General features: G+C 41.2%; 1 protein-coding gene across 2 annotated transcripts in view; it reads right to left on the reverse strand.

The window, feature by feature from the left end:
* Positions 1 to 25,584, reverse strand: part of cfap251 (cilia and flagella associated protein 251) — a 71,090-nt gene extending 45,506 nt beyond the window's left edge. Inside the window, exons 1-7 of one of the 2 annotated variants that reach the window (XM_073065571.1) lie at positions 22,651 to 23,837; positions 21,385 to 21,595; positions 19,306 to 19,848; positions 17,005 to 17,256; positions 15,527 to 15,667; positions 13,750 to 13,859; positions 5,034 to 5,142 (exon numbers count right to left, since the gene is read on the reverse strand). In XM_073065571.1, the coding sequence (XP_072921672.1) occupies positions 5,034 to 5,142; positions 13,750 to 13,859; positions 15,527 to 15,667; positions 17,005 to 17,256; positions 19,306 to 19,839 (1,146 nt within the window). In that variant the 5' untranslated portion in view covers positions 19,840 to 19,848; positions 21,385 to 21,595; positions 22,651 to 23,837. Of the gene's footprint in view, positions 1 to 5,033; positions 5,143 to 13,749; positions 13,860 to 15,526; positions 15,668 to 17,004; positions 17,257 to 19,305; positions 19,849 to 21,384; positions 21,596 to 22,650; positions 23,838 to 25,212 lie in introns of those variants that run through there. The other variant, XM_073065572.1, reaches the window with a different exon arrangement.
* Between the last annotated feature and the right edge of the window lie 231 nt (positions 25,585 to 25,815).

A 25,815-nucleotide genomic window follows, 5' to 3' on the forward strand; every position in this document is an offset into this window, starting at 1 on the left:
TCTAAAAAGTCTGCATTTTGTATCTGTTGTCTTCTCTATTCCTGGTCAGACCATCAATCCTCATTGGAGCAGGAAAGTGGATTCAACCAGAGGAAAGCACCTGAAAGGATTAGTTTTCTTGAAAATGCCAAGAATCATCGGGAATGCTTCACACAGTGGAAAGAAATGGAAAGAAATTTAGCTGGAAACAGAGGAGTTATTGACGCGGTATTTCAGTCACAGATTGAGAAGGAAAAGCAGAAATAGCGTGATATCTTGACAAGAATCCTTCACTGCATAAAATATCTTGCGACTCAGAACCCTGGCTTTGCGAGGACACAGGGAGTCACTTCAGCTAGACGATGACTCCAATGTGGGAAATTTCCTTGGCTTACTGAAACCACTGGCCATCTTTGACCCTGTCATAAAAGAACACCTCACTCATTTGGATCCACATCTTATCTTTCACTGGGTGTCCAGAACGAATTCATCCAGGTGATGGCACCCACTATTTGCCAGAGTTTACTGAGGAGCATTCATAAAGCCAAGTACTATAATCTCATGTTCAACTCGACTCCTGATCAGGCACACCGTGAGCAGATGTCAGAAGTAGTGAGGTATGTTGAAGTTGATTTTGAGAGGAAAACAGTCCGTGTTAGAGAGTCCTTCCTTGGTTTTATCCAGATAAGCCAGAAGGATGCTGAGAGCTTGTTTGAAGACATCTTGAAACAGCTAGAGAAGGACGAAATGGAGCTACAAGATTGTCAGTCACACTGATATGACAATGCTGCTATGATGGCTGGACACAGAAATGATGTTCATCAAAGAATAAGTGAGAAAAACAACCTGGCAGTGTTTGTGAATTCCAACACTCACTCACTCAACTTGGTGGGTGTACATGCAGCCAAGCAGGATACAATGATGGTCACATTTTTTGGATCCATCGAAGCTCTCTATGTGTTTTTCTCTCGTTCAACACAGCGCTGGGAAAAACTCAAAAACGCCATGCCTGTGGTTGTTAAGTCGGAGTCCGAAACCAGGTGGAGTGCAAGGACAGAAGCAGTGAAGCCCGTCAACAAGTAACTTGAGGAGATATTTCATGTTCTCCAGGACATGATAGACAATGAAAACGAGACCAGTGAAACAAGAGCAAGGCAGCCGTACAACTGCATGTTGAGTTACGATTTTCTGATTTTGCTACAATTTTGGAACAAAATACTCATTCACATTGACTATATTCAAAAGAGGCTGCAGGATCCTAGGATGAACTTCCACGATGCTGCCCTGGATTTGAAAGCCCTCCGAGATCATTTTTATGATGAAAGGGAAGTGCTGGCCAGTGAGTCACTCGAAGAAAGAGTCGGTCTCTGCCAAGAATGGAATATTGAAGTTGAAAGATGTCAGAGACGAAAGAAACGAATGGCTGATGAGAACTCGGGAGACACTGGGTTAACAGCTAAGGAGGAAATGGAAAGAGTCATGAAGGGAACACTCAACCATCTTCACAGAGAAATAGACAAAAGGTTTGCTCGTTTATACAACACTGACACCAAGTTTGGGTTCCTTCTCGATGTCGAGGGACTGTGTTCCGGCGCCGACAGTAATGACCTAAAGAAGAAGTGCAAAAATTTGGGCAAATTGTACAGCTCTGATGTTGATGGACAGCAGCTGTATGAAGAAATTTTGGATTGCAGAACGTTGATATCAAGGCAGGTCAACATGAAAATATCAAGACCTGAAGAGCTTCTTGAATTTATTGTTCAGTATGGAGATGAGAGCATCTTCCCCAATCTTCGCATTGCTATTCAGATAATGCTAACCATCGCAGTTTCTATTGCCAGCTGTGAGAGATCATTCAGCGAGTTAAAACTAATACTTTCGTATTTGAGAGCCTCCATGGGTCAAGGCAGACTCTGTGATCTTGCTCTGCTGAGTGTAGAAAGAGAAGAAACTGAAAAAACTGACTTTGATCACATCATAGACCAATTTGCATCAGTGAAAGCAAGGAAGGTGCAGTTATAATTTTCATGTAGTGCCATAATTTGTTAATTAAAAGATTAACAAGCTTGACTTGTATTTTTGAGCTGATATTATGGTAAAGTTATCTAAAAGATGTATGTCAGATGTTTGGACGGGGCGCAATTTCAGTGCTTGCCATAGGCGCTATTTTCCTTAGATACGCCCCTGGTTGCGATTGAGTCTATGGTGCATAATGCTAACAATGCATAAGGTTCTACAAAGAGTGCTTTATACTTCCTCACCTTCTCTAAACTCAATATATGCTTAACCACGTTATCCAGTTTGGTGGATAATTTGCGTTTGATTCTACTCATTAAATAAAATCATTGTGAGAGCATCCCCAGCAATGAGTTCTTTACTCATCCTTTTGATTTTAGCTTTTCAACTCAAAATGACTTTTCTCTCCCGACCCCTTAATTATACACAAGCTGCCCTTTGGCAACATTGCACAAAGTCATGCTGCCACACAGAACCATGAAAACCACCACTGCCTCCCAATATTATATTTACCTCCTCCACTACCTATATCATTAGCGAGTTTGCCAGGATTTAGTTTTGGATCAGTTGCAGTTACCTGCCGCTTAATAAGGGAAAGATTAAATCAATTGCTACAAACTGCGGATCCTCATCTGCAATTTCATCCTTCTAACCTGACTCTGCATCAAACTGAGACTGACGTGAACCCTGACAAATTACCTCATCCTCAAAACCTCAGCACAAACTCTCCTTCTTTTCACATGCATAGCATCAACCATTTCCATCCTCATCTTGGTTTATCTGCCACTGAAACCCTCCTACATACTGTAGTCATCTGTAGACCAAGCAATTCCTGGGAGATACTGAATATAGTCATAGAATCACACAGCACTGCACGTCCATGCTAAAGTATCAATCTATACAAATCACGATTACCAGCACGTGGTCAATAGCGCATAGGTGCTCATCCAGATGCTATTTAAAAATTTGCCTATCAAAAATGCTGTGAGAGTACCTATCTTCTGGCTAAGACAAGCACCTGGGGGTGCACCTGGGTGACAGACTTGAGTGGGGCACCAACACAGAGGCTGTGTACAAGAGGGGCCAGAGTTGCTTCTACTTGCTGAGGAGACTGAGGTCCTTTGGAGTATGCAGTCTTCAGTTCATATATTCTATCAGTCTGTTGTCACCAGTACAATCTTCTTTGCAGTGGTGTGCTGGGGCAATGGCGTCAGTACGGGTGATGCCAACAGGCTCAATAAACTGATTAGAAAGGCTGGCTCTATTATAGGAGTCAAACTGGACACACTGGAGGCTGGGGTAGAACAAAGGACTCTACAGTAAATCCTGGCAATTCTGGACAATGTTTCTCACCCTCTGCATGCCACCCTGGCTGAACAGAGGAGCACTTTTAGTAATAGACTAAGGCAACTGCGCTGTTCCAAAGAGCGCTATACGAGGTCATTCTTACCCTTGGCCATTAGGCTCTATAATGTGTCAACCTATAGTTGGGGAAGTGATGACCCCCCCTGCCCTGTTATACTTTGAAGTAACTTTATTTTTTATTCTTTCGTACTTCTCTTCTAACATTTGTATATCTGTGCACTTGTAAGGCTACTGTGACACTGTCATTTCCTTTGGAATCAATAAAGTATCTATCTATCTATCTAATGTTGAACAGAGATGAGGCAGAATAATGAGCCCACTTATTCTATCCTTTGTCTTTTAATTCAGAACAAGATTGCACCAGCAAACAACATGACCAATGGTGATGCCCTGCAGACAGTTCACAAAACAACTACCGGTACTTCTTTCAAATATGATTCTACAACTAAGCGATTGGAACCCGTGATTTGCATTTTGATGATATGTTTTAGGGCCAATAGAGCGATCTTGCTCTTTGCTGTCTCCGGGAGAGTTCGGTGAGGTCTGGAAGCCAGGAATTGCTTGATCAATTCCATGGCTTCTCTCTGACTGAGGAGTCAAGAAAGGGTGAAGTCGATAAGGACAAGAGCTGGGGACGGGCGAGGGTTTGGCACCGTCTGCCTGCATTTAACCAGTCTTACTCTCCCTCTCGCTAGCTTCTAGTGGAGGAAAGTGCAGGAATCTTGGGATTCACATTGCAACGATTGATTGGAGAGGCTGTGGACTTGTTTTGGGGGCTTTGAGGTTCTTGCTGCATGTGTTTCTGGAACCCGGTTACTCTTTTTTTTCCAGCTTTTGAGCGATTTGATCAATGTGGACTGGGGGCGTTTCAGCGAAGAAAGGCCCTTCAGCCTGCAGTGGGCTAGCAGCATGGCGCTGAACTGAACTAAACTGAACACTCCTGGTTTGATGTTTGATATTCTATGCACTGTTCGCTCGCTTTTTGCCATTCGCACTACTTGTTCTTTTTTTCCACGCGTTGGGTGCTTGAAGTTTTCTTGAACAGGTTCCGTTGTGTTTCTTTGTTTCATGGCTAACTGGGGAAGGATGAATCTCAGAATTGTATTCTGTGTACGTACTTTGATTATAAATGTACTTGGAATCTTTTAATTGTCCACTCTACATTGTTTTCCTGAAGGTTTTGAGTAGCTCTGGGCTCCAGGTCTACGTATCAGCAATCACATATCTATACAGACAAATCTTGTTAAACGTGGCTAATCATCAAGGATTAACTGACTAGTCAAGCTCAGCAATAATCCAGGTGCAAGCAGTATTCATCCAAACACTCAGTGCTTGTACTCTCTGGCAGAGATTGCAAGATAACAAAAATTAGCTGAACTATCATTTCTCTCAGTGGCTCATGACATTGTGTTTTCCCTTCTTAAAGTATGAGATTCTACTGGAGTACATGATTTCAGTTATTATTTGGTGTAATTTTATAGCTTACTTGACGCCTTGAAAATTATGACAATATTGGGGAATGTTAAAAAAGTAATTAAAGATGAGTTCTTCACTAAAAAAAATCTGTACTTACCAGGTTAAAATATTCCCTTATATATTATGTTAAAATTATTATATTTAAAAAATATTCGAAGGAGATAAAACGGATTGAAAAATAATTATTAGTTGTGCACCTGAACTGAGCCTGTCCCAACTGTTGCAAGGTACTTGGCATCATCAGACATAGCTAAAGCTTCAATTCCACCCTCTGGGTGACAGTCAAAGAGTGTTTGTACAGGTATACTGCAAGCCAAGAAGTAAATATTTAGTGGTTATAAACTAAGTTCAATAACACTATTTACAAAAGAACAGTTAACGTTGAAAATTGAGTTACCGCAAGTTACTTGAAAGGAAAAGTCCATCTTTTTGAAGATGCAAAAATATATACTTTAGAAGCAATAGACATTGATGCCAGTCATATCCACTTTCCCTAATTCTCACACGAAAGCTGTTTTTCAGATTCTCTTACTGAGAAAAGAAATTTGAACTCACAAAGCACTTGTCATGCCCCCCAGCCCCACCATGTTAAAAACCAAATTAAGTTCTACTGAATTTTAGTTGTTGTTATAATGTAGGAAGTACGACTGCCGATCTGTGTACAGCAAACTCACCCAAACAGAACTGTAGTAAGAATTTTATAGTTTTCATGAGGTTGCCTGAAGGATAAATATTGGCTAAGATAACAGAGATAACTAAGCACACCATCAATCATAAGACCATTAGACCATAAGATATAGGAGCAGAAGTAGGCCATTCAGCCCATCGAGACTGCTCCGCCCTTCAATCATGGGTGATCCACTTCATCCAATCATCTCCACTCCCCTGCTTTCTCCCCATACCCTTTGATGCCCTGGCTAATCAAGAACCTATCTATCTCTGCCTTAAATACACCCAATGACTTGGCCACCACAGCCGCTCGTGGCAACAAATTCCACAGATTTACCACCCTCTGACTAAAGTAATTTCTCTGCACCTCAGTTGTAAAAGGACGTCCTTTTGGAGGCCAATGGCAGATGATCCTTTAAGAGGGCCAACTCTCACAAGGTATCAGGCCCCAACAGCGTACCAGGCTGGAAACTGAAAACCTGTGCCAATCAACCAGCAGTAGTGTGAAAGGAGATCTTCTCCCTATCACTGCTGCTGTGGTCTGAGCTTCCCACCTGCTTTAAAAGGACAGTAATTATACCAGCGCCCAAAAAACAGGGTGAGCTGCCTCAATGACTATTGCCCAATAGCACTCACACCTGCTGTAATACAGTGCTTTGAGAGATTGCTTATGGCTAGAATTACCTCCTGCTTGAACAGGGACCTGGAACCACTGCAATACACCTCCCACCACAACAGCTCTGTCGTGGACACAGTCTTACTGGCACTCTGCTCTGCTTTGCAGCACCAAGACAACAGCAGAACAGCCCTCTTCCCACACTCCCTTTAAGTTTACAGGGGGCAGATTCCTATGCACTCTTTAAAGAAGGCTCACTGCAAAATTTATTACAGTACAACATTTAAAATATTGTTTGGATACTAATAAAAATAACATACAACTGTCCAAAAAAACCTGCAGATCTTCTACCTCCAAAGTCACAGGTGTGTTGGATTATCAGAACTTTACTGGTATAATGTAAAAGACTATCCACAAAAACAGAGTTGGATAAAGAAAGAAAGAATACCAGAGTGGTAGTACTGGTATTGGGCGTGATATGTTGTTGAAAACTGTTGGGACAGGATTTCCAAGCTGGAACACTGTAAGTTTGCACGCGATGGGCACAGAGCATGTTTTTGTTTTAAAATGTCTGCTGCTTGAAAGGCATTCCAATTAGCTCCCTGTTGTGTGAAATGCTCCAAAGGATGATACAGTCCTGGAGCAAGTAGTTTTCCTGCTGTTTAATTTGCACATTACAACTGGAGGGAGATCAGAATCAGAATCAGAATCTGGTTTACTATCACCGGCATGTGACATAACTTAGTAACAGCAGTTCAATGCAATACATAATATAGAAGAAAAAAATAAAATAATAATAGTATTAAATAAATAAATCTTATTCAGTATACTTTATACAGTATACATATATTGAATAGATTAAAAATCATGCAAAAAACAGAAATATGATACAAATAGTATACAAACAGAAATACTACATGTTTTAAAAAGTGAGGTAGTGTCCAAGGGTTCAATGTCCATTTAGGAATCAGATGACTGAGGGGAAGAAGCTGTTCCTGAATCGCTGAGTGTATGCCTTCAGGCTTCTGTACCTCCTACTTGATGGTAACAGTGAGAAAAGGACAACCCTGGGTGCTGGAGGTCCTTAATAATGGACGCTGCCTTTCTGGGACATTGCTTCTTGAAGATGTCCTGGGTACTTTGTAGGCTAGTACCCAAGATGGAGCTGACTAAATTTACAACCCTCTGCAGCTTCTTTCGGTCCTGTGCAGTAGTCCCCCCATACCAGACAGTGATGTAGCCGCTCAGAATGCTCTCCACTGTACATCTACTATAGAAGATTTTTTGAGTGTATTTGTTGACATACCAAATCTCTTCAAACTCCTAATAAAGTATAGCCACTGTCTTGTCTTCGTTATAACTGCATCAATATGTTGAGACTAGGTTAGATCCTCAGAGATCTTGACACCTAGGAACTTGAAACTGCTCATTCTCTCCACTTCTGATCCCTCTATGAGGATTGGTATGTTTTCCTTCATCTTAGACTTCCTGAAGTCCACAATCAGCTTTTTCGTCTTACTGACGTTGAGTGTCAGGTTGTTGCTGCAGCACCACTCCACTAGTTGGCATATCTCACTCCTGTACATCCTCTCGTCACCACCTGAGATTCTACCAACAATGGTTTTATCATCAACAAATTTATAGATGGTATTTGAGCTATGCCTAGCCACACAGTCATGGGTATAGAGAGAGAAGAGCAGTGGGCTAAGCACACACCCCTGAGGTGCACCAGTGTTGATCGTCAGCAAGGAGGTGATGTTATCACCAAACCACATAGATTGTGTTCTTCCAGTTAGGAAGTCAAGGATCCAATTGCAGAGGGAGGTACAGAGGCACAGGTTCTGCAACTTCTCAATTAGGATTGTGGGAATGATGGTATTAAATGCTGAGCTATAGTCGATGAACAGCATCCTGACATAGGTGTTTGTGTTGTCCATGTGGACTAAAGCCATGTGGAGAGCCATTGAGATTGCGTCTGCTGTTGACCTATTGTGGTGATAGGCAAATTGCAATGTATTTTTGAGCTGATATTATGGTAAAGTTATCTAAAAGATGGGTATTAGATGTTTGGACAGGGGCACAATTTCAGTGCTTGCCATGGGCGCTATTTTCCGTAGAAACGCCCCTGCCCCAGAGAACTCCTGTGTTAGGTAAAAAGGTACAATGTGGTTTGGCAAATAACTGTGTGGTTTAGGCATGAGAAGGAAAGTCTTTAACCAGAGGCTGCTGGATCTGTGGAATTCATTGCCGCAGATGGCTGTGGAGGCCAAGTCAGTATGTATATTTAAAGTGGAAGTTGATAGGTTTTTGGTTAGTCAGGGCGTCAAAGGTTACAGCGAGAAGGCAGGAGAATGGTGTCAAGAGGGAAAATAAATCAGCCATGATTGAATGGCAGAGCAGTCTCAATGGGCTTAATGGACTAATGTATGTTTTAGGCCGTAAGATATGGGAGCTTAATCAGGACCGTTGTTATTAATTGCTGCTCAGCGTTTAATACTACCATCTCCTCATCAGTAACCAAGTTTCTAAGCCTGAGTGTGTCTCTTCCTCCCCCTCCCCCCCGACTGCAATGTCAACTTTGACACAGTCAGTACGGATCAGTGATAATATCTCCTCCTCACTGACAACCAACACAGGTGCGCTTCAAGGATGCTTGCTTAGCCCACTGCTCTACTCTCTACACTCATGACTGCATGGCTAAGCACAGCTTAAATGTTATTTACAACTTTGCAGATGCCATCACTCAGATGGCGATGAGGAGGCATACAGGAGTGAGATATATTGGCTGTTTGAGTGATGTCACAACAGTAACCTTGGGCTCATTGTCAGCAGGACCCAGGAATTGATTGTGGACTTTGGGAAGGGAGAACACACACTCGTCCTCATTGAGGAGTCAGCAGTAGAAAGAGAGAGGAGCTTTAAGTTTCTGGGTGTCAACATCTATCACATGGATGCAATCTCAAACAATCTCAAACTCCAGCATCTCGACTTCATTGGGAGTGTGAGGTGATTTGGTGTGTCACCAAAGAGCCTTGTAAATTTCAATGGAGAGCATTCTGACTTGGTGGCATCACCAGCTGGCATGAAGCCTCCAATGCACAGGATTGCAAGGGGCTGCAGAAGGTTGCAGAGTCAGCAAGTTCTGTCCTGGGCACAATCCTCCCCTTCAGAGAACATCCTCAAGGAGGCTGCATGTAAATGTAACACCTAATCCTGCATCCTGTTATTGCTTTCTCAATGCACTGTTATAATGAAATAATTTGTTATAAAGAAATGATGTCATAATGTGTGAATGGCATGCAAAACGAAGTTTTTCACTTTATCTATTTATCTATTTATTTATTTATTGACATACAGCGTGGAGTAGGCCCTTCCAGCCCTTTAAGCTGCGCCATCCAGTGATCCTGCTGTTTAATCCTAGTCTAATCATGGGACAATTTACAATGACCAATTAACCTACCAACCAGTAGGTCTTTGGACTGTGGGAGGAAACTAGAGCACCCAGAGGAAACCCATGCGGTCATGGGGACAACATACAAGCTCCTTTACAGGCAGCAACAGGAATGGAACCCGGGTCGCTGGTACTATAAGTGTTGTCCTAACCACTACGCCATCGTGCCACCCCTTTACCTTGGTTCATGTGACAATAATAGATCAATTTACCAATTCATCAATATCACGTGAAGTGAATAGAATTGGTTAAAGCCGACTTCCGGTAAGATGGCGATTGTTTAGCTGCTCCAAACTTTTGTTCCGTTACTGTCGCTACCTTTGCACTAAATGTCTCCATTTTTTAAACCTTAGTTAGGAATTATTTCGGTATCTCTTACTTGCCTGTGAATATATCTAACTTACAATGTCTAGCAAGAGTTCCAAATCCAGGAGAAAAGAAGCTATGACCCCGTCGGACGAGACTCTGGTTGCGCTTGGAAAGCTCCGAGACGAAATCTTAAAGGAATTTAAAACCGCTGGGGACTTCTGCAAGAGTTTTAAACCCGGGAGAAAAGAAGCTATGACCCCGTCGGACGAGACGCTGGTTGCGCTTGGAAAGCTCCGAGACGAAATCTTAAAGGAATTTAAAACCGCTTTCAAACAGTTAGAAGATAAACTGGATCGGATCAATGATAAAGTGGACAAACATGCTGAACACTTATCGCGCATCGATTCGACTTCTGAAGATTTAGAAAGTCATGTTCGATACTTGGAGACTCTCTGTTCCAGCTTAGAGGAAAAATCTAACAAACTTCTTTCCAAAATGGTGGATCTCAAAAATCGCAGCAGACGCTGTAACATCAGAATTCTGGGATTACCAGAGGTGACTGAAAAGGGATCAACCGTGAAGTTTTTCGCCGAGTTTCTCTGTAAGTTATTCGGGAAAGATTTGCTTCCGAAGCCACCCGAGCTCGAACGGGCACACAGAGTTTACGTTCCCCCCGGAATTCTGGGCTCCCGCCTGTGACCAGTAATCTTGTGTTTCCATCAATACCAGGTAAAACACAGTCTGATCGTAGAGGCGCATCGCAGGGGGTCTCTTCCTTTCAAGGATACAACCATTCGCTTTGTGGAAGATTTTGCACCCCAGACCTTAAAGATGCGTGCTGAGTTTAAAGGCACAATGAAAGTGCTTTTTGATCGTGGTTTCAAACCTTCCCTTCGTAACCCTGCTGATCTACGAATCAAGCTTAATACCGGGAAACATAAGTGGTTCAAATCAGCGAAGGAAGCTGAAGCGTTTGTGGCAAGTCTTCCGGCTATCCAGCCATCTTCGGAATCTGATCGGACCTCATAAAATGGTGGATAAGTACTCCTCGTAGTAAAATTACTTTCTCTGGACTCGGAATTCACTTGAATCACTCAGACATTATTCATTGAAACTTTAAGGGCTGTTGACAATCTCTCCCGGGACTTGGTGTGTGTGTAATCTATTTTTATTCTTGTATAACTTTACCCACAGAGTTCTGCAACTAATTCTAACTTGTTTTGGAGGTTCGAAGTCTTTAGTGAAGGCCTCCCTGCTTGTCGGTTCACAGTTCAACTGCTGATTTATTTTTCCTTTGTTTTAAATATTTATTTATTTTATCTTTTTCTTTTCTTCACCCCTTTTTTCTAATCTCTGAATTTTTTTCTCCCTTCTCTGTAAATGGTTGATAAACATTCGTCTTGAATTTATAACTTTCCCCTTCCTCTTCTTTTTTTCTTTTTCCTTCTTACCTTTTTTTTCCCTTTCTCTTACTTTATTCTTCTATAATGTTTCGCGGGTAGGTTAGTTTTGGTTTTCTTCCGATTTTCTCTGTATTAAGTTGTATATTTCTGCAGAAGGTGTTCTAATCTGTAGTTATGTTTTCTAGTGCATAAACTAGTTATTATTTGCTATAATATTTATATGGAAATGTTGTTAATGACACAGATCTGGAAGTTGTATTTGGGTTAATTTTTTTGGTAGAGCTTGCTACTTGTTTTGGTAGCCGTCTAGTTTTGGGTTGTGCGGATGGGGTGGGTTTTCCAGTTCCAACATCTCTTTATTGCTTAGGACATGTTTATATTTTGACCTTACGAATCTATGTTTACATCTCTGCTCCCAGACTGCTATTGTACTGCTTGACTTTTTATATGCCTGCTGCCTTTTATGCATTAGTAATTGATAATGGCTAGTGCACTTAAATTTGTGAGCTGGAATGTAAAGGGACTGAACCACCCTGTTAAAAGGAGGAAGGTATGCTCACATATCAAACAACTCAAAGCTGACATTGCTTTCCTTCAAGAAACTCATATTCGTTGTTTTGATAACTCCCAGCTTCTGTCAAAGTGGGCGGGTTAGCATTTTCATTCATCCTTTGCCGCTAAAGCTAGGGGAGTTTCCATTCTTATTAACTCAAATATTCCTTTTGATCTCCATAATAAAATATCTGATACAAATGGCCATTTTATTATTGTTTCTGGTAAACTATATAACACTAAAGTTGCACTAGCAAACCTGTATGCCCCCAACTTTGATGATGTTAACTTTTTTGAACAGTTTTTTTCCTCACTACCAGACTTAAACTCATACTCTCTTATTTTGGGTGGTGACTTCAACTGTTGGTTGGATCCTAAACTGGACCGATCGTCCTCTGTTACCAGATCACCTACTAAATCTGCCTTAGCTATTCAATCGGTTCTTAATTCGGATCTAAAGTTCCATAAGGTCTGGGGACCTTTTATCGAGTACTTTCATAACCTTCCTCTTGACTAGGGTTTTTTTTTCTTTTTTTTCTTCTTCTTTTCGGTCCCTTGCTTTCAGCTCCCTTTTTTTTCTGGTAGTAGGCATTATTATCCTCTGTTGCTAAGTGTATTCACAGTCTGGGAGTTTAACTGTCCGGACTTATACTCTTTATACTGTGTGGTGGTTGGTCTGGAGTTGTTGTTTTTTTCTTGTGTTGTGGGGCTTGGGGAGGACGCTAAGCTCACTTGTCTTTAATTTAGGTGCTTTTTTGTTAAATTCTCTTCCTTTGTAGCATATTGTTATTGTATGCTTAATCTTGCACTGTATTAATGCTCCTCATTGGGATTTGGGGTTTTTAATTTTGTAAAATGTTTTGAAAAACTAATAAAAAAAAATAAAAAAAAAAAGAATTGGCTAAAGCCTGGCTTTTGTGATAGGAGGACCTCAGGAAAAAACTATCTTTATTATTGCCCTATATTCTTTGGATGAAATGACTATACATTAACTGGAGAGGGATGGGCTCCGCCAGGTTTCTGATGCCCAAGACACGCCGTATGATGAGCAATCACCAAAAAGATCGGTGCAAAAAGCTTGTCATGACGGCACCCCGACGAATCCACCAGGAGTTAAGGGCACACGCACACACACACACACACACGTACACTACACATTAACCTAGTTTGAAGACATTACACTGAAGCTTTGGAAAAGGTAAACAAGTAATTAATGTAGAAACCAAGCAAGTAATCAACAACAATGTAACGTTCTCCTCTAATGGACAATACATTTTGTAAATGCTGCTAAGACTACAAAATAGCAATTTGACTTCGAAATTGTTTGGTCTAATAATGTCAGTTCACATTTCTAATTCATACAACTTTTGTTACCAGAAGGATTGTTCCAAATGTGATTAGTCGGGGCATGAAGGGATATGGAGATTGGGAAGGCAGGAGATTGGGACCAAGAGAGAAAATGGATCAGCCATGATGAAATGGCAGAATAGATTCAATGGGCCAATTGGCCTCATTCTGCTCCTATATCTTATGGTCTTAATATATTTTCAAGATCAGCATTATTTTTTGCTTTCTCCTAAATAGAAACCTTTTAGCCTCCAAACCCTCAGTGTGATGGAGTACATTCTTTTTAAACAGGCAATAGCAGCAAAATGAAGACCGTGAGAATCCCCATAGTGGATAGGATGAAAATAGCACTGCCAAAAGGACTCCCTTACATTATCTAACAGCCCAGTTATCTAACAGTCTGGCAAGGACTTCTACTATTCTACAGAAACAATGTGGAAGCCAAGTAAAATAGGAAAGGATGAAAATCCAAGTTATTTGAAATATGTAAATAAAACAATTTAGAGCAGCAAGTTAGATGTACAGTAGAATGGAGACAGAGTTCATTTAATAATACTCAAACTTACCCTGAGAAAGTGTCCCATACAATGACTAAACTCTCTGGGCTTTTGTCTGCTGTCGCTACCCATCTCCTGTTGCCACACACAGCTATGCACGTAACGGGCTTAGAATGACCCTGGGGAACAAATTACAAGTAGTACAATGAGACAAAAACTGGAGCTGATACACAGAACAAAGCATTTTAGACTTACTAACCAACTCATTACTACTTATTATTAGCAATCCTGTAGTTGAAGTTACTCGAATATTCAATGGGAAGTCCCTTGCTTAACTATGCATTTTAAAAGATTTTGAAATAGAAGGTAGTAGGATCACTCAAGAATACAAAAAAAAATCTAAATACATTAAATAGAAAGGGTATCCACATTAAGTAAATAGCGTATGGACTTTTGCAGTATGTTGATTGAAAATACGGGGCAACTTGAGGAGAAACAAATGAAATGCCTTTAGAAAGGGCTCTTAATGAAATTGTTAGCAGTACTTTAAGATAGTTAAGTCATTTCCTTCATTAAATTTACATCTTGTCTGTTGAAAAAATGTGAGCAAAAGTAGCAGAGATATCACAAACTTTTGTTTTAAGAACTTAAGGTTGGATTGCAAAGGTTCCAGTGAGAGCTAACAAAATTGTTCCATAATTACCCTGATTATAGTGTAATCCAGAGGGTGACAGTGGATATTTTTTTCAACTGGAAGTCTGTAACTTGTGGTGTTCCACAGGGGTCAGTGCTGGTCCTATTGTTGTCTATCATTTATATAAACAATTTGGTTGAGAATGCAGGAGATGGGGAGCTACACCTAGACTGTTTAGTCATTGTGTGAAACACTTTCTCAGGGTAAGTTTGAGTCGATGATCATTTGTATTATTAAATGGTTAACAAGTATGGAGATGGCGCTAAAATAGACGATATCATAGACAATGAATAAGGTTATCAATAAAACAGGGGAATCTTGATCAGCTAGGTAAGTAGTTTGAAGAATGATAAATGTCACATGACTCAAATAAGTGAGAGATGAAACCAAAGTACATCTTTCACAGGGATTAGTAGTGCCCCAGGGAACGTTGTAGAACAGAGGGATAAGTACATAGTTCCCCCTGAAAGTGCCATCACACGTAGATAGGGTGGTAAGGTAAGTGTCTGGCATGCTAGCCTTTGTCAGACAAGGTACTGAGTATGGGAGTTGGGACATTATGTTGAACTTGTACAAAACCCTGGTGAAATCACACCTGGTGTATTTTGATTATCACCATATTGGAGAACAATTTTGATTATCCTGCTTTAAGACAGACATCATTAAGCTGGAGAGTGCAAAAACATTCGTGGGAATGTTGCCAGGACTTGAAGGCCTCGTAATAAGAAAATACTGGGCAGCCGGGACTTTATTCGTTGACACGTAGGAGACTGGGGGTTGGGGGGGGCTTAATAGACAACTGTAAAATCATGAGGGGTATAGACAGTCTTTTTCCCAGTGAAGAGGAATCAAAAAACAGAGAGCGTAGATTTAAGATGAGAGAAGCAAGATTTAAAAGGAACCTGAGGGGCAACTTCTTCTTGTAGAGGGTGGGGTTGTATATCAAACAAGTTGCCAGAGGAAATGGCTGAGGCAGGTACAATAACATTTACAAGACACAAGGACAGGTACATGGAGAGGAAAGGATAAGAAGGGTATGGCAAATGGGACTAGCTTGACGTGGATGAGTTGGGTTGAAGGGTCAATATCCACGCTGTGTTATCCTATGATTCTATGGACTAAAGACACAAAATTATATCTAAAGTTACTTGCCTGCAAGAGATGTTGCTTGGTAATTGAAAAGTTATTCATAACTGCAGTATGTGAAGAAGCATAAAGTATCAGCCTCCTGTTGTCAATATGCAGAGCATGTACTGGAGTATTGGAATTAATTCCAAATGACCATATTAAATTCTGTTAAAAGAAAATAAATTTGTTCTGTCTTTCAGTTGCCATTCTTTCCAGATATTAAACTATTCTGCAAGATAACATAATTTTGAAGGTATAGTGTATAGATTCATACTCCAAATGCATCACCACCAACTTCATCGCCAGTGGCAGGTCATGGAGGTTCAATCATCTTTTAAGATGAAACACAAGACAATCCTGATGACTCCCCCCACTTTCAGACATGTAACTCTGCTCGGTTGTACAATCCAACTCTTCACTTTGGAAGTGGCAATAAGCAGCCTGATGCAAGTAAATACAGATGCCTTGTAAGGTATTTAGCCTGTCCTGTACTTCAATAAAAGTCACTTGTTTTCCACTTGTCGTTTCTTTTTTTCTTTATTATCCAACTTGGACTATTTACAGGGCACTTTAAGGCTAGGGTGAGGTGATCATCAAATGGGTTAGAGGTGTTTATTTATTTACTCCTAACCTAACCGCCTATGAATCGGCAAAATCACTAACCCAGCACTGCACAGCTCCCAACCATTCCAGATTTGTGGCTGTCAGCCTGTACTACGTTAGACCATCAACCACGGGAAAAGCTTCTGTATTAAAATCTACTACATCCCTGTGGATGGAATCATCCAGGTTTGAGTGTTGAGGAGTAGCACACGTCAATTTCAGGAGAATATTCTGTGCGGTCACTCAGAGGTACAACCTATATAAAGGATCTTTGTGAGATGGCTCCTCGGTAACGCAAACCTGCCAATCTCCTTTGCACACAATGATATCTAATATAATGTGTTGGGTGTGATAATTCAACAGATATTGTTCTTGGTGTCACTATAATATGGACACATATTAACTGCAAGTAAATAAATATTGCCTGTGTTTGCGTGAACTGCATGTAAACATTTTTCAATTGATTTTTTCTCTGTGAAGTACTTATCAAGAACAGGTTTGCCAAAAGAAAAATGAGGCTGAATTATTTTTAAGATGTAATTAATAATTAATCACACTAAAGAAACAAGGTAAAAATGATAGAAGGTGGTTGTGGCTGGTGCAGTGTATTGGAATATCAACTTTTCTAACATGACTTGCTTGTTCAATAAGTTTGTTATCTTATCCAGTTATGGTCATGAGGGCATTCATCTACAATTACCTCAAATACTGCATCCCCCAATGACATCTTAAAAAGCTGCATCAATAAATTATTATTAAGATTTGTTTGCTTTCTTGAAGGAGATATGGCATAGCATGGGAGGGAGGGTTTAAAAGAGGGAAAAGAATTAAATTAGTGAAGGACGGAAGAAATAATGTTTTTTTAAAATGATCAGATCAATTTCAAAGGCAGTTCTTACCAAAGAATTTTTTTTAATGTAGGAGTGTTCTTCAAACACAGAGTCACAAACCGCAGTATCAACCAAAGAGGACTCTGGTGGACATATTGCCATAGTATCATCTGCTCCAACTGCCACTGCATGGCAGCATATATCCTTGTGTATTACTTCATCTTGGCAAAATATATCAGAAGCTGGTCTTGGAGAAGCTGGAACAATCCGCCTTTGTCCCTCTGTTGTAAGACTAAACAATCCTAAATCATCCTTTGTTAACTGCAAAATAAAATTAAAATTATTGATCTGAATTCCAAATGTGTACAGATAATTTCGATCTGTCCCAACCATCCATTTTTTCTGCAGAGTAACTGGTGTTATAAACCATTGGGAAACATTGGTTCATAATGGACACATTATCTTCAATTTGATTTACCCCAATATTAAAAACAATTGTCATCAAAATAATATCTGAAATTATTTTTGACTAGTTTGTAATACTTTATTTTGATTTAACAATTTATCAACGGGACTAGGCAGATTAAAGGTTTGGCACAGAGTAGATGGGCTGAAGGGCTGGTTTCTGTGCTGTAGTGTTCTATGACTCTCTCAGTGAACATAATGCATCAACTAAGGACGTAATAAAATCATTCTCACTGTATGAACAGGACTTGTGCAATGATGAAAATCTCAATCTGCATCATATTTATCCACCACTTGAATGCAAATTTTAAAAGAGTTAGTTATGATTTATGTTCTCTATGCCTGAACTCCCCCAGCACTCCACCCAACATTGGCACTCATTAGGGAGTTTCCACAATGCTCCACTCGAGGATGCCCCCATCAAAATTCCCTCATGATGTTTTTCTCCCATTCACTTTCATTCCTCTGCAATTCCCTTTTCTAGTTATCTTGGCTCCTTTATGAACCTCATTCTGATCCCTCTCATACCATCCTGATCACCTTCCCCACTGTACTATCCACCATGTTGCTCTTTCATGATACCATCCTCCTGCAATACTCTTCTCCCAAGTACTTTTAGCCATCTCCTCGACACTGATGGAGGATGTTATTAGAATTCTGAGAATTCTGTGATTATTTGTGTGGACTGTAGTTTATATGGATCTCCTTCAGTTTTCTGTGTTTTTGATCTAGTTGCCAATTGGCATGTTGGGGGTGGTGGTTGGGGTTTGATGTCTTGTTGCCATTTTCCAGTTGGTGATACATTAGTTTTTTGTGCGAGGAAAGTGGTTGGGGATTTGGGGTTTGATGTTCTAGCTGCCATTTTTCATGTGGGTGAGGTGTTAGTTTTTTGTGCAAGGGAGGAGGTTGGGGGTTTGGGGTCTGTGAGTTTTTGCTTTTTCTTTTTTTGTGCAGGGGTGGGTGGGGTTGATGTCTTTTCTTTCAATGACTTCCATGGTTTTTCTTTGTTTCCTGGCTATCTGGAGAAGATTAATCTCAGGGATGTATTCTGCAAACGTACTTTGATAACAAAATGAACCTTTGAGCTTTTGAATCTTCTGTCAATCTTCTTACCCCTTATTCAATCCCCTTTCACCCAGCAAGTGATCCTCTTTGTAGAGTCGACTGTACTTCCTAAGAAGGTTGGCGTCATTCAATGTCTGTAGTGAGATGCTGAAGATGTTCTATAGGTCAGTGTGGAGAGCGCCCTCTTCTTTGTGGTGGCGTGTTGGGGAGGAAGCATTAAGAAGAGGGACGCCTCACGTCTTAATAAGCTGGTAAGGAAGGCGGGCTCTGTCGTGGGCAAAGTACTGGAGAGTTTAACATTGGTAGCTGAGCGAAGGGCGCTGAGTAGGCTACGGTCAATTATGGATAACTCTGAACATCCTCTACATAGCACCATCCAGAGACAGAGAAGCAGTTTCAGCGACAGGTTACTATCGATACAATGCTCCTCAGACAGGATGAAGAGGTCAATACTCCCCAATGCCATTAGGCTTTACAATTCTACCGCCAGGACTTAAGAACTTTTTAAAAGCTATTATTAATGCTTTTTGAGATAGTGATTTAGATGCATATCATATTTTTACTGAGTTAAGTATTGTATGTAATTAGTTTTGCTACAACAAGTGTATGGGACATTGGAAAAAAAGTTGAATTTCCCCATGGGGATGAATAAAGTATCTATCTATCTATCTATCTATCTATCTATCTCTAATTCCCTTTCTATCTTTTTCCCCTGATCTCCCTTGCCCATTCATGATCCTCTTCAACCATTTTCTCTCCTCACCCACACGTTTTCCTTTCCCCTGAGCTCCCAACAAGCCAACCCTGCAGTAAACATGAGATTATAATCTCTGCATCTACCTGCTCTGTGTTCACGGGAATTGTACCTCCCTCTGTCTCTGGAAGATTGTCAGGAAAAGCTTGAGGTTGATCAGCTACTGGGGTTGGAGCTGGACCTTGGTTTTCTGGGTTAACATCAGATTGATCATCATTCTTTATCTGCTCTCCAAGTTCAATGCCTTGTGCATTTTCCTGATATTCAGCTGAATATGTTTCAGTGTCTGGTTTTGGAGAAGATGAGTGTTGTTCATCAGCTACATCTTCAGAGACCATTTCATTCTGCTGATCAGTACTGTCATTTGCTTTTACAGTGTTTTCATTTCCATTCACGTCATCACTACCGAGCTGCCCTGTCCCTTCAGGAGTTGAATTACTTTCACTCTCCAGAGCATTGGCAGTTTCAGAGGAAAGTTGAGTTAAACTCTCCGGCTTCATCGGTTCTTCCTGGTCCAAATGTCCTTCAACATTCTTCATTAGTTCTTGGGTTTCTTCAGAGATTATGTTTACTTCTTCTTCTGATGCATTTGTGGCTGGATCTTGCTCACTTTCATCCATATTTAATCACTAAAAGAAAATGTGATAAATTATAGTTCCCCATATAGCAGATCTCTTTCGTCATCTGCAGCTGACTCGAGATACAAGGCAGAAAGAAATGACAGGGAAATTGGCGGATGGTTTGTATACATGGTTACAAGGTCAGGCCACTTGTCTAGAACTTTAGCTATCAAGAGAATGGGGTAAAGCAAGGATGGGGAAGGAAAATATTTCTATTGAGAACATTTCAAAACAAAGGGAGGACAACAGGGATTACTAACTAGAAGTTACAAAGCTTGAACACAATTAGGAAATAATGGAATGCAAGAAAATGAAAAGGTAGTGTGAAATGAGAATGATAAGAGGCAAATATGTTTTCGTTATGACATTATAAAGGCAGAACATTCAGCATTTTGGAAGATAGTTTCACACCAACAGTATCACATTTCTTACATTAACTGTGAATAAGAATGAAACAACTGATTGGCTTACTCTGTAACTTCCATGATTAAACAAAATAATTATGAACAAATCTTAATTCATTGGGAGAAAGTTAATAAAATGTATGATAACAACAACAATTTGCATTTATTTGACTTTCATTTAAATGTATATCGGTGATTTTCCAGAACTAGGAGTGAAACGAGGACTGTTTTTTTAAAGCACTATGGAGTAACCAATTAAATTAAGTGGGTACAACTCCTCCTGTGTTTCATTGGTTGATTTGATCCTACGGCCTTGGACCACTATGTTCCCAGTACATTGGATTCCTTCCCTACATCTCCAGGCCTCATTGAATAATATTACAAGGACGTAACAGTCAAGCTCACCATGCTTGATGGAAGGAATTATAAAATTAGAAGTTATAAACAAGAAGTGGTAGATATATTTAGCAGAGTAGCACACACAAAACACTGGAGGAACTTGGCAGGTCAGACAGCATCTATGGAAATTAATAAACAGTCAATGTTTCAGGTCGAGACAGTTCTTCAGGACTGGAAAGGAAGGGGGGAAACACTAGAATAAAAAGGTGGGGGACAGGAAGCTGGACTAGCTAGAAAGTGATAGATGAAGCCAAGTGGCTGGGAAAAGTAAAAGGGCTGGAGAACTAGGAATCTGCTAGGAGATGAGAGTGGACCACAGGAGAAAGGTGAAGGGGCACCAGGGGTAGTGATAGACAGGTGAGGAGAAGAGGTAACAGGCCAGAGTGAGGAATAGAAGAAGAGGGAAGGAGGAAGGGTATATTTAAGGCAGAGATTGATAGATTTTTGATTAGTCAGGGCATGAAGAGATATGGGGAGAATGCAGGAGATCGGGGCTGAGAGTGAAAATGTATCAGCCATATTGAAACGGCGGAGCAGGGTCAAATGGCCTAATTCTTATGGTCTCATTATTTAAAGGGTAGCTGCACTACTTGGCATGGTATCAATTTATACCTATCAGAAAGCATTACCTTGGATTTCTGGTCTAAAATAGGGAGATAGTTGTAGCTCAACTTGCCAGGAAAATCCTATACATCTAATAATATGTTATTTGAATATAGAAACTGTGGCAAACTATGTATACCTGTCTGGACACGCCCCTCTGCTGACTGCTCCTGTGGCTCCTCCCACAGACCCCTGTATAAAGGCGACTGGAGGCACTGCTTCCCCCCTCAGTCTCCAGGATGTTGTGTCGTGGTCTCTTGCTGCTAATAAAAGCCTATCGTTCGCCTCCCGTCTCCGAGAGTTATTGATGGTGCATCAGAAACCAAATCTTGTTTGCTGGCTGTTGACTCCTTTAGCAAAGAGCAGATGTATGATTTCAAGTGAGCATGGAATTGAAATTCTTTGGGATCAGACATAAAAATAAAGCTCTTTAGGTGGAGGAGGAAAAGTCCTCAACAAGACTGAATAAAACTCAACAAAAGTGAATGCAGGCTCACTTTTAACATTTAAGAAAAACTTGGACAGGTATATGGATGAGAGGGGTATGGAGGGATATGGTCCAGGTGCAGGTCAGTGGGACTAGGCAGAAAAATGGTTCAGCATAGCCAAGAAGGGCCAAAAGGTCTGTTTCTGTGCTGTAATGTTCTATGGTTCTATGGAAGGGAAAAAAATAAGAGAAATTGATGTTAATGCCATCAGGTTGGAGGATAACGACGGAATATAAGGTGTTCCCCTCCACGCTGAAAGTAGCCTTATCGTGCCACAAAAAGAGGCCATGGGCCAAAATGTTGGGACAGGAATGGGAACCAAAATTAAAATGCTTGGCTATCGGGAAATTCTGCTTTTGGTCGATGGGGTAGAGGTGCTCGACAAAGTGCCTCCTCCATCACCTTCATTCAGGGCCCCAAACAGCAACAAAATCAAAGTGAGGCAACACTTCACCTGTGAATCTGTTGGGGTTGTTCGTGGCATTCAGTGCTCCCAAACCAGTCTCCTCTACACTGGTAATTCCCATGTAAGTTGGGGGACCGCTTTGTCAAGCACCTCCGCTCCAGCCGCCTAAAGCAGAATTTCCCAGAGGCCAACCATTTTAATTCCTAACAAACCATTTTAATGAAGCAGAACGTAATGGCATGATGTGTGAGATGGCTATGGCTGATTAGATAACTGCAACACGAGTTGTGACAGTAAACACACAATAACTAAGAATTAAATAATTAATATATTGTTCACAAGTTATGTGTACTGTATCCCTTTAAGTTAAAAGTATACGAACTCCACTCTCCCAATTTACAAGATTGATTCCAGGGATGATGGATTTGTCATATGGGGAGAAATAATGCAGACCCTGTCTTGGGTTTTGAAGAATGGGAGGTGACCTAATGGAAACACGCAAAACACTTACAGGGTTTGAGAGGGTAGATAGGGAGCTGATGTTTCTCCTGCTTTCTATGTTCAGATGGAAATCCCAAGGTAAGTAGTCAGCCATTCAGGACAGAGAAGAAATTTCTTGATACAGATGATAGCCAATCTTTAGAGCCCGTAATAGATCAGAGGCTCAGTAACTCAGCACAATTAAAACAGAAATCAAGATACAGGTATTTAGATATTAAGGAGATCCAGAGATGTGGCACAGATATAAAAGATGAACAATGCATCTTATTGAATGGTGCAGCAGGAACAAGGAGCTGAATGGTCTACCACAACTCCTATTTATTATGCTATGAATAATTAAGCGAAAGGATCGTCCCTGATTCAATGTGAGGTGTTAATGATTTGCAGGAACTGTAAGAAGTAATTCTGACATCAGATCCCAATTAATCTAGCAATTAGAATCGGTGGCAGGCAATAACACGATGGAAGAAGGCCCCTGAAAATCTCGGTCTACAGCAATAGTGAAGCCCAGCACGTGAATGCTAAAGACAAGGCTGAAACATTTACAACCATGTTCACCAGCGCCAACCAGATATTCCAAAATGATTACTTCCTGAGATCCAAACCACCACTAAATCCATTCTTCAACTAACTAGATATGCCAAGAGATACCAAGAAGTGACCGAGGACACAATACAGCAAAGATTATAGCGTCATCGGCACCCTAGCTGTTGTACCAACGGCACAAAGCAGACTAGACGCTCCCAATTTGTTCCAATACTGACAGTTACAACACTGACATCTACCGAACAATGTGGAGAATTACTCTGTTAAAAAAACAAATTACTACCCCAACAGTTGGTTGTCAATCATCAGCAAAGTGATGAAAAGTGTTATCAAAAGTACTACGAGGTAACACTCAAAATTGCCAATAACCTGCTCACTAATACTGTTTGCGTTTCGCAAGACCTCCGTCTAGAACATGGAAAACCTACAGCACAGGCTCTTCGGCCCACAATGCTGTGCCGAACATGTACTTACTTTAGAAATTACCTCGGGGTACCCATAGCCCTCTATTTTTCTAAGCTCCATGTACCTATCCAGGAGTCTCTTAGAAGACCCTATCGTACCCGCCTCCACAACCGTTGCCGGCAGCCCATTCCACAGACTCACCATTCTGAGTAAAAAAAACTTACCCCTGAATCTCCTCTGCACCTACTTCCAAGCACCTTAAACCTGTGCCCTCTTGTGGCAACCATTTCAGCCTTGAGAAAAAGCCTCTTGACTATCCACACGATCAATGCCTCTCATCATCTATCAGGTCACCTCATCCTCTGCCGCTCCACCTATTGTTTTGTCCTGTCCACACTGCACCAACCGCCGCCGCTGGGCTACAAACGTGAAGGCATGCTCTCCAATCCAGGAAACATCCTTGTGAATCTCCTCTGCACCCTTTCTATAATCTCCACATCCTTCCTGCAGTGAGGTGACCAGAACTGAACATGAACGAACACGAACCAAGATGAATTCTGGAGATGAGGCGAGAGTTACTGCTCTTGACCAAGTGTAACATTGAGCAGCCTTGATTAAACTGAAGGTAAAGGGTACCATGTTTAAGGGAATCCATTAACCAAGATCAAGGGAAATACACAGTACGCTATCTCTTGGTATTCATCACACTATCGTCAAATCGCTAAACAATGTAGACCAAAGCTTTACTGGGCATTCACATTTTAAGCTGATTATTTTCCGCATTTGTAATTCCTAATTAAAATCCATTTGGGAATTTACTATATATAGGTTGAGAAAAAATGTTTCTCAAACGGAATAGCCATGAAAAAGGTAACCAATTTTTTTTTATCATTCTGAGATCACAATGCTGACGATTTTTTAAAAATCACGTACAGAACGTGGTCGTTTTGTGATAATGAGAGTAATTTCCCCCACCCCCCCGTACTAATTCTCTACACGCAGAAACGATGAACGCCACCCAGTTTCGAGAATTTGTCCCAGTGGCAAAGGAAAAGCAAAGGATGTCCAATATCATGGGATTGGTGGCGAACTTTGGAGGAGTTCCCATATACCCCTCAGGGGTTAGAAGTGGTAAACAAACTTTGGCAGTTTAATGCAGCCGCAACAAACTGTCGTCAGTCTCGAGGGGGTGAACCTTAAGTTAGTGGGAGTTAAGTTGCAAGCCGAGAGGCCAGCTTTATCCTGGATGACGTGGATTTTCTTGAGTTGTTCGAATTGCAATCATCCAGCACACAAAAATAATTTTTTAAAACAAAAGGATCTGCCGAACCCTGGGGATCCGAAATAGAAACGGTACGGGGGTGGGGGGAAGCATGCCAGACTGCATCTGTGAAAAGAGAAACACAACAGGTCGAGGACACCTTATCATTTCCCGTCTGGTCGTATTCATGGTGGCACAGCGAGTAGAGCCGGGGGAGGAAGTCTCCAGCCCCCAGCCCGCTCTGTCCCCGGGTACTCTGATGGTCTCCCCTCCATTCTTCAGCTCGCCAAGTTTTTGCTTCACATCTCGATATCAATAATACTGCCAACCGTTTCCCGCGTTATTATAAACGTTACTTACCCAAAACCTCTGTGGTTCACTCCCAAAAAATAAGGCTGTTTTTTTTTTATTTTGGCAGCGGAGGAGCAAGTTGTTTCTAATCTCACACTAAGTCTCAGTCAGTTTCCCAGCTCGCCGCTGTTGCTAGGATACAAGTAACAACGAACTGGTTGCCAGAGGCCAGTCGAAGAGCAGCTTCACAGTATCAATGTAGCTGATTGGACTGAACACACCGCCAACAGTTGGTCTGCCACACTCAGACAATACATTGTTCCAGTGATGGTTAAAGTCAGATATCCTTACAAATTCGGCAAGGTGAGCCATTTCATGTTCCCTGGTGTCAGGATCTCTGCGCACTTAACCTGGTCGCAACGTCACGATGCAGCTATAAAGAAGGCAAGACAGCGGCTATATTTCACTAGGAGTATGAGGAGATTCGATTTGTCACCTAAAACACTAGAAAACTTCTACAGATGTACTGTGGAGAGCATTCTGACGGGCTGCATCACCGTCTGGTATGGGGGGGGGGCGTGGAAACTACTGCACAGGATCGTAAGGAGCTACAGAAAGTTGTCAGCTCCATCATGGGTACTGGCCTTCATAGTACCCAACACACCTTCAAGG

Source organism: Hemitrygon akajei, chromosome 14 (assembly GCF_048418815.1).
Source record: "Hemitrygon akajei chromosome 14, sHemAka1.3, whole genome shotgun sequence".
NCBI classification, from domain to species: Eukaryota; Metazoa; Chordata; class Chondrichthyes; order Myliobatiformes; family Dasyatidae; genus Hemitrygon; species Hemitrygon akajei.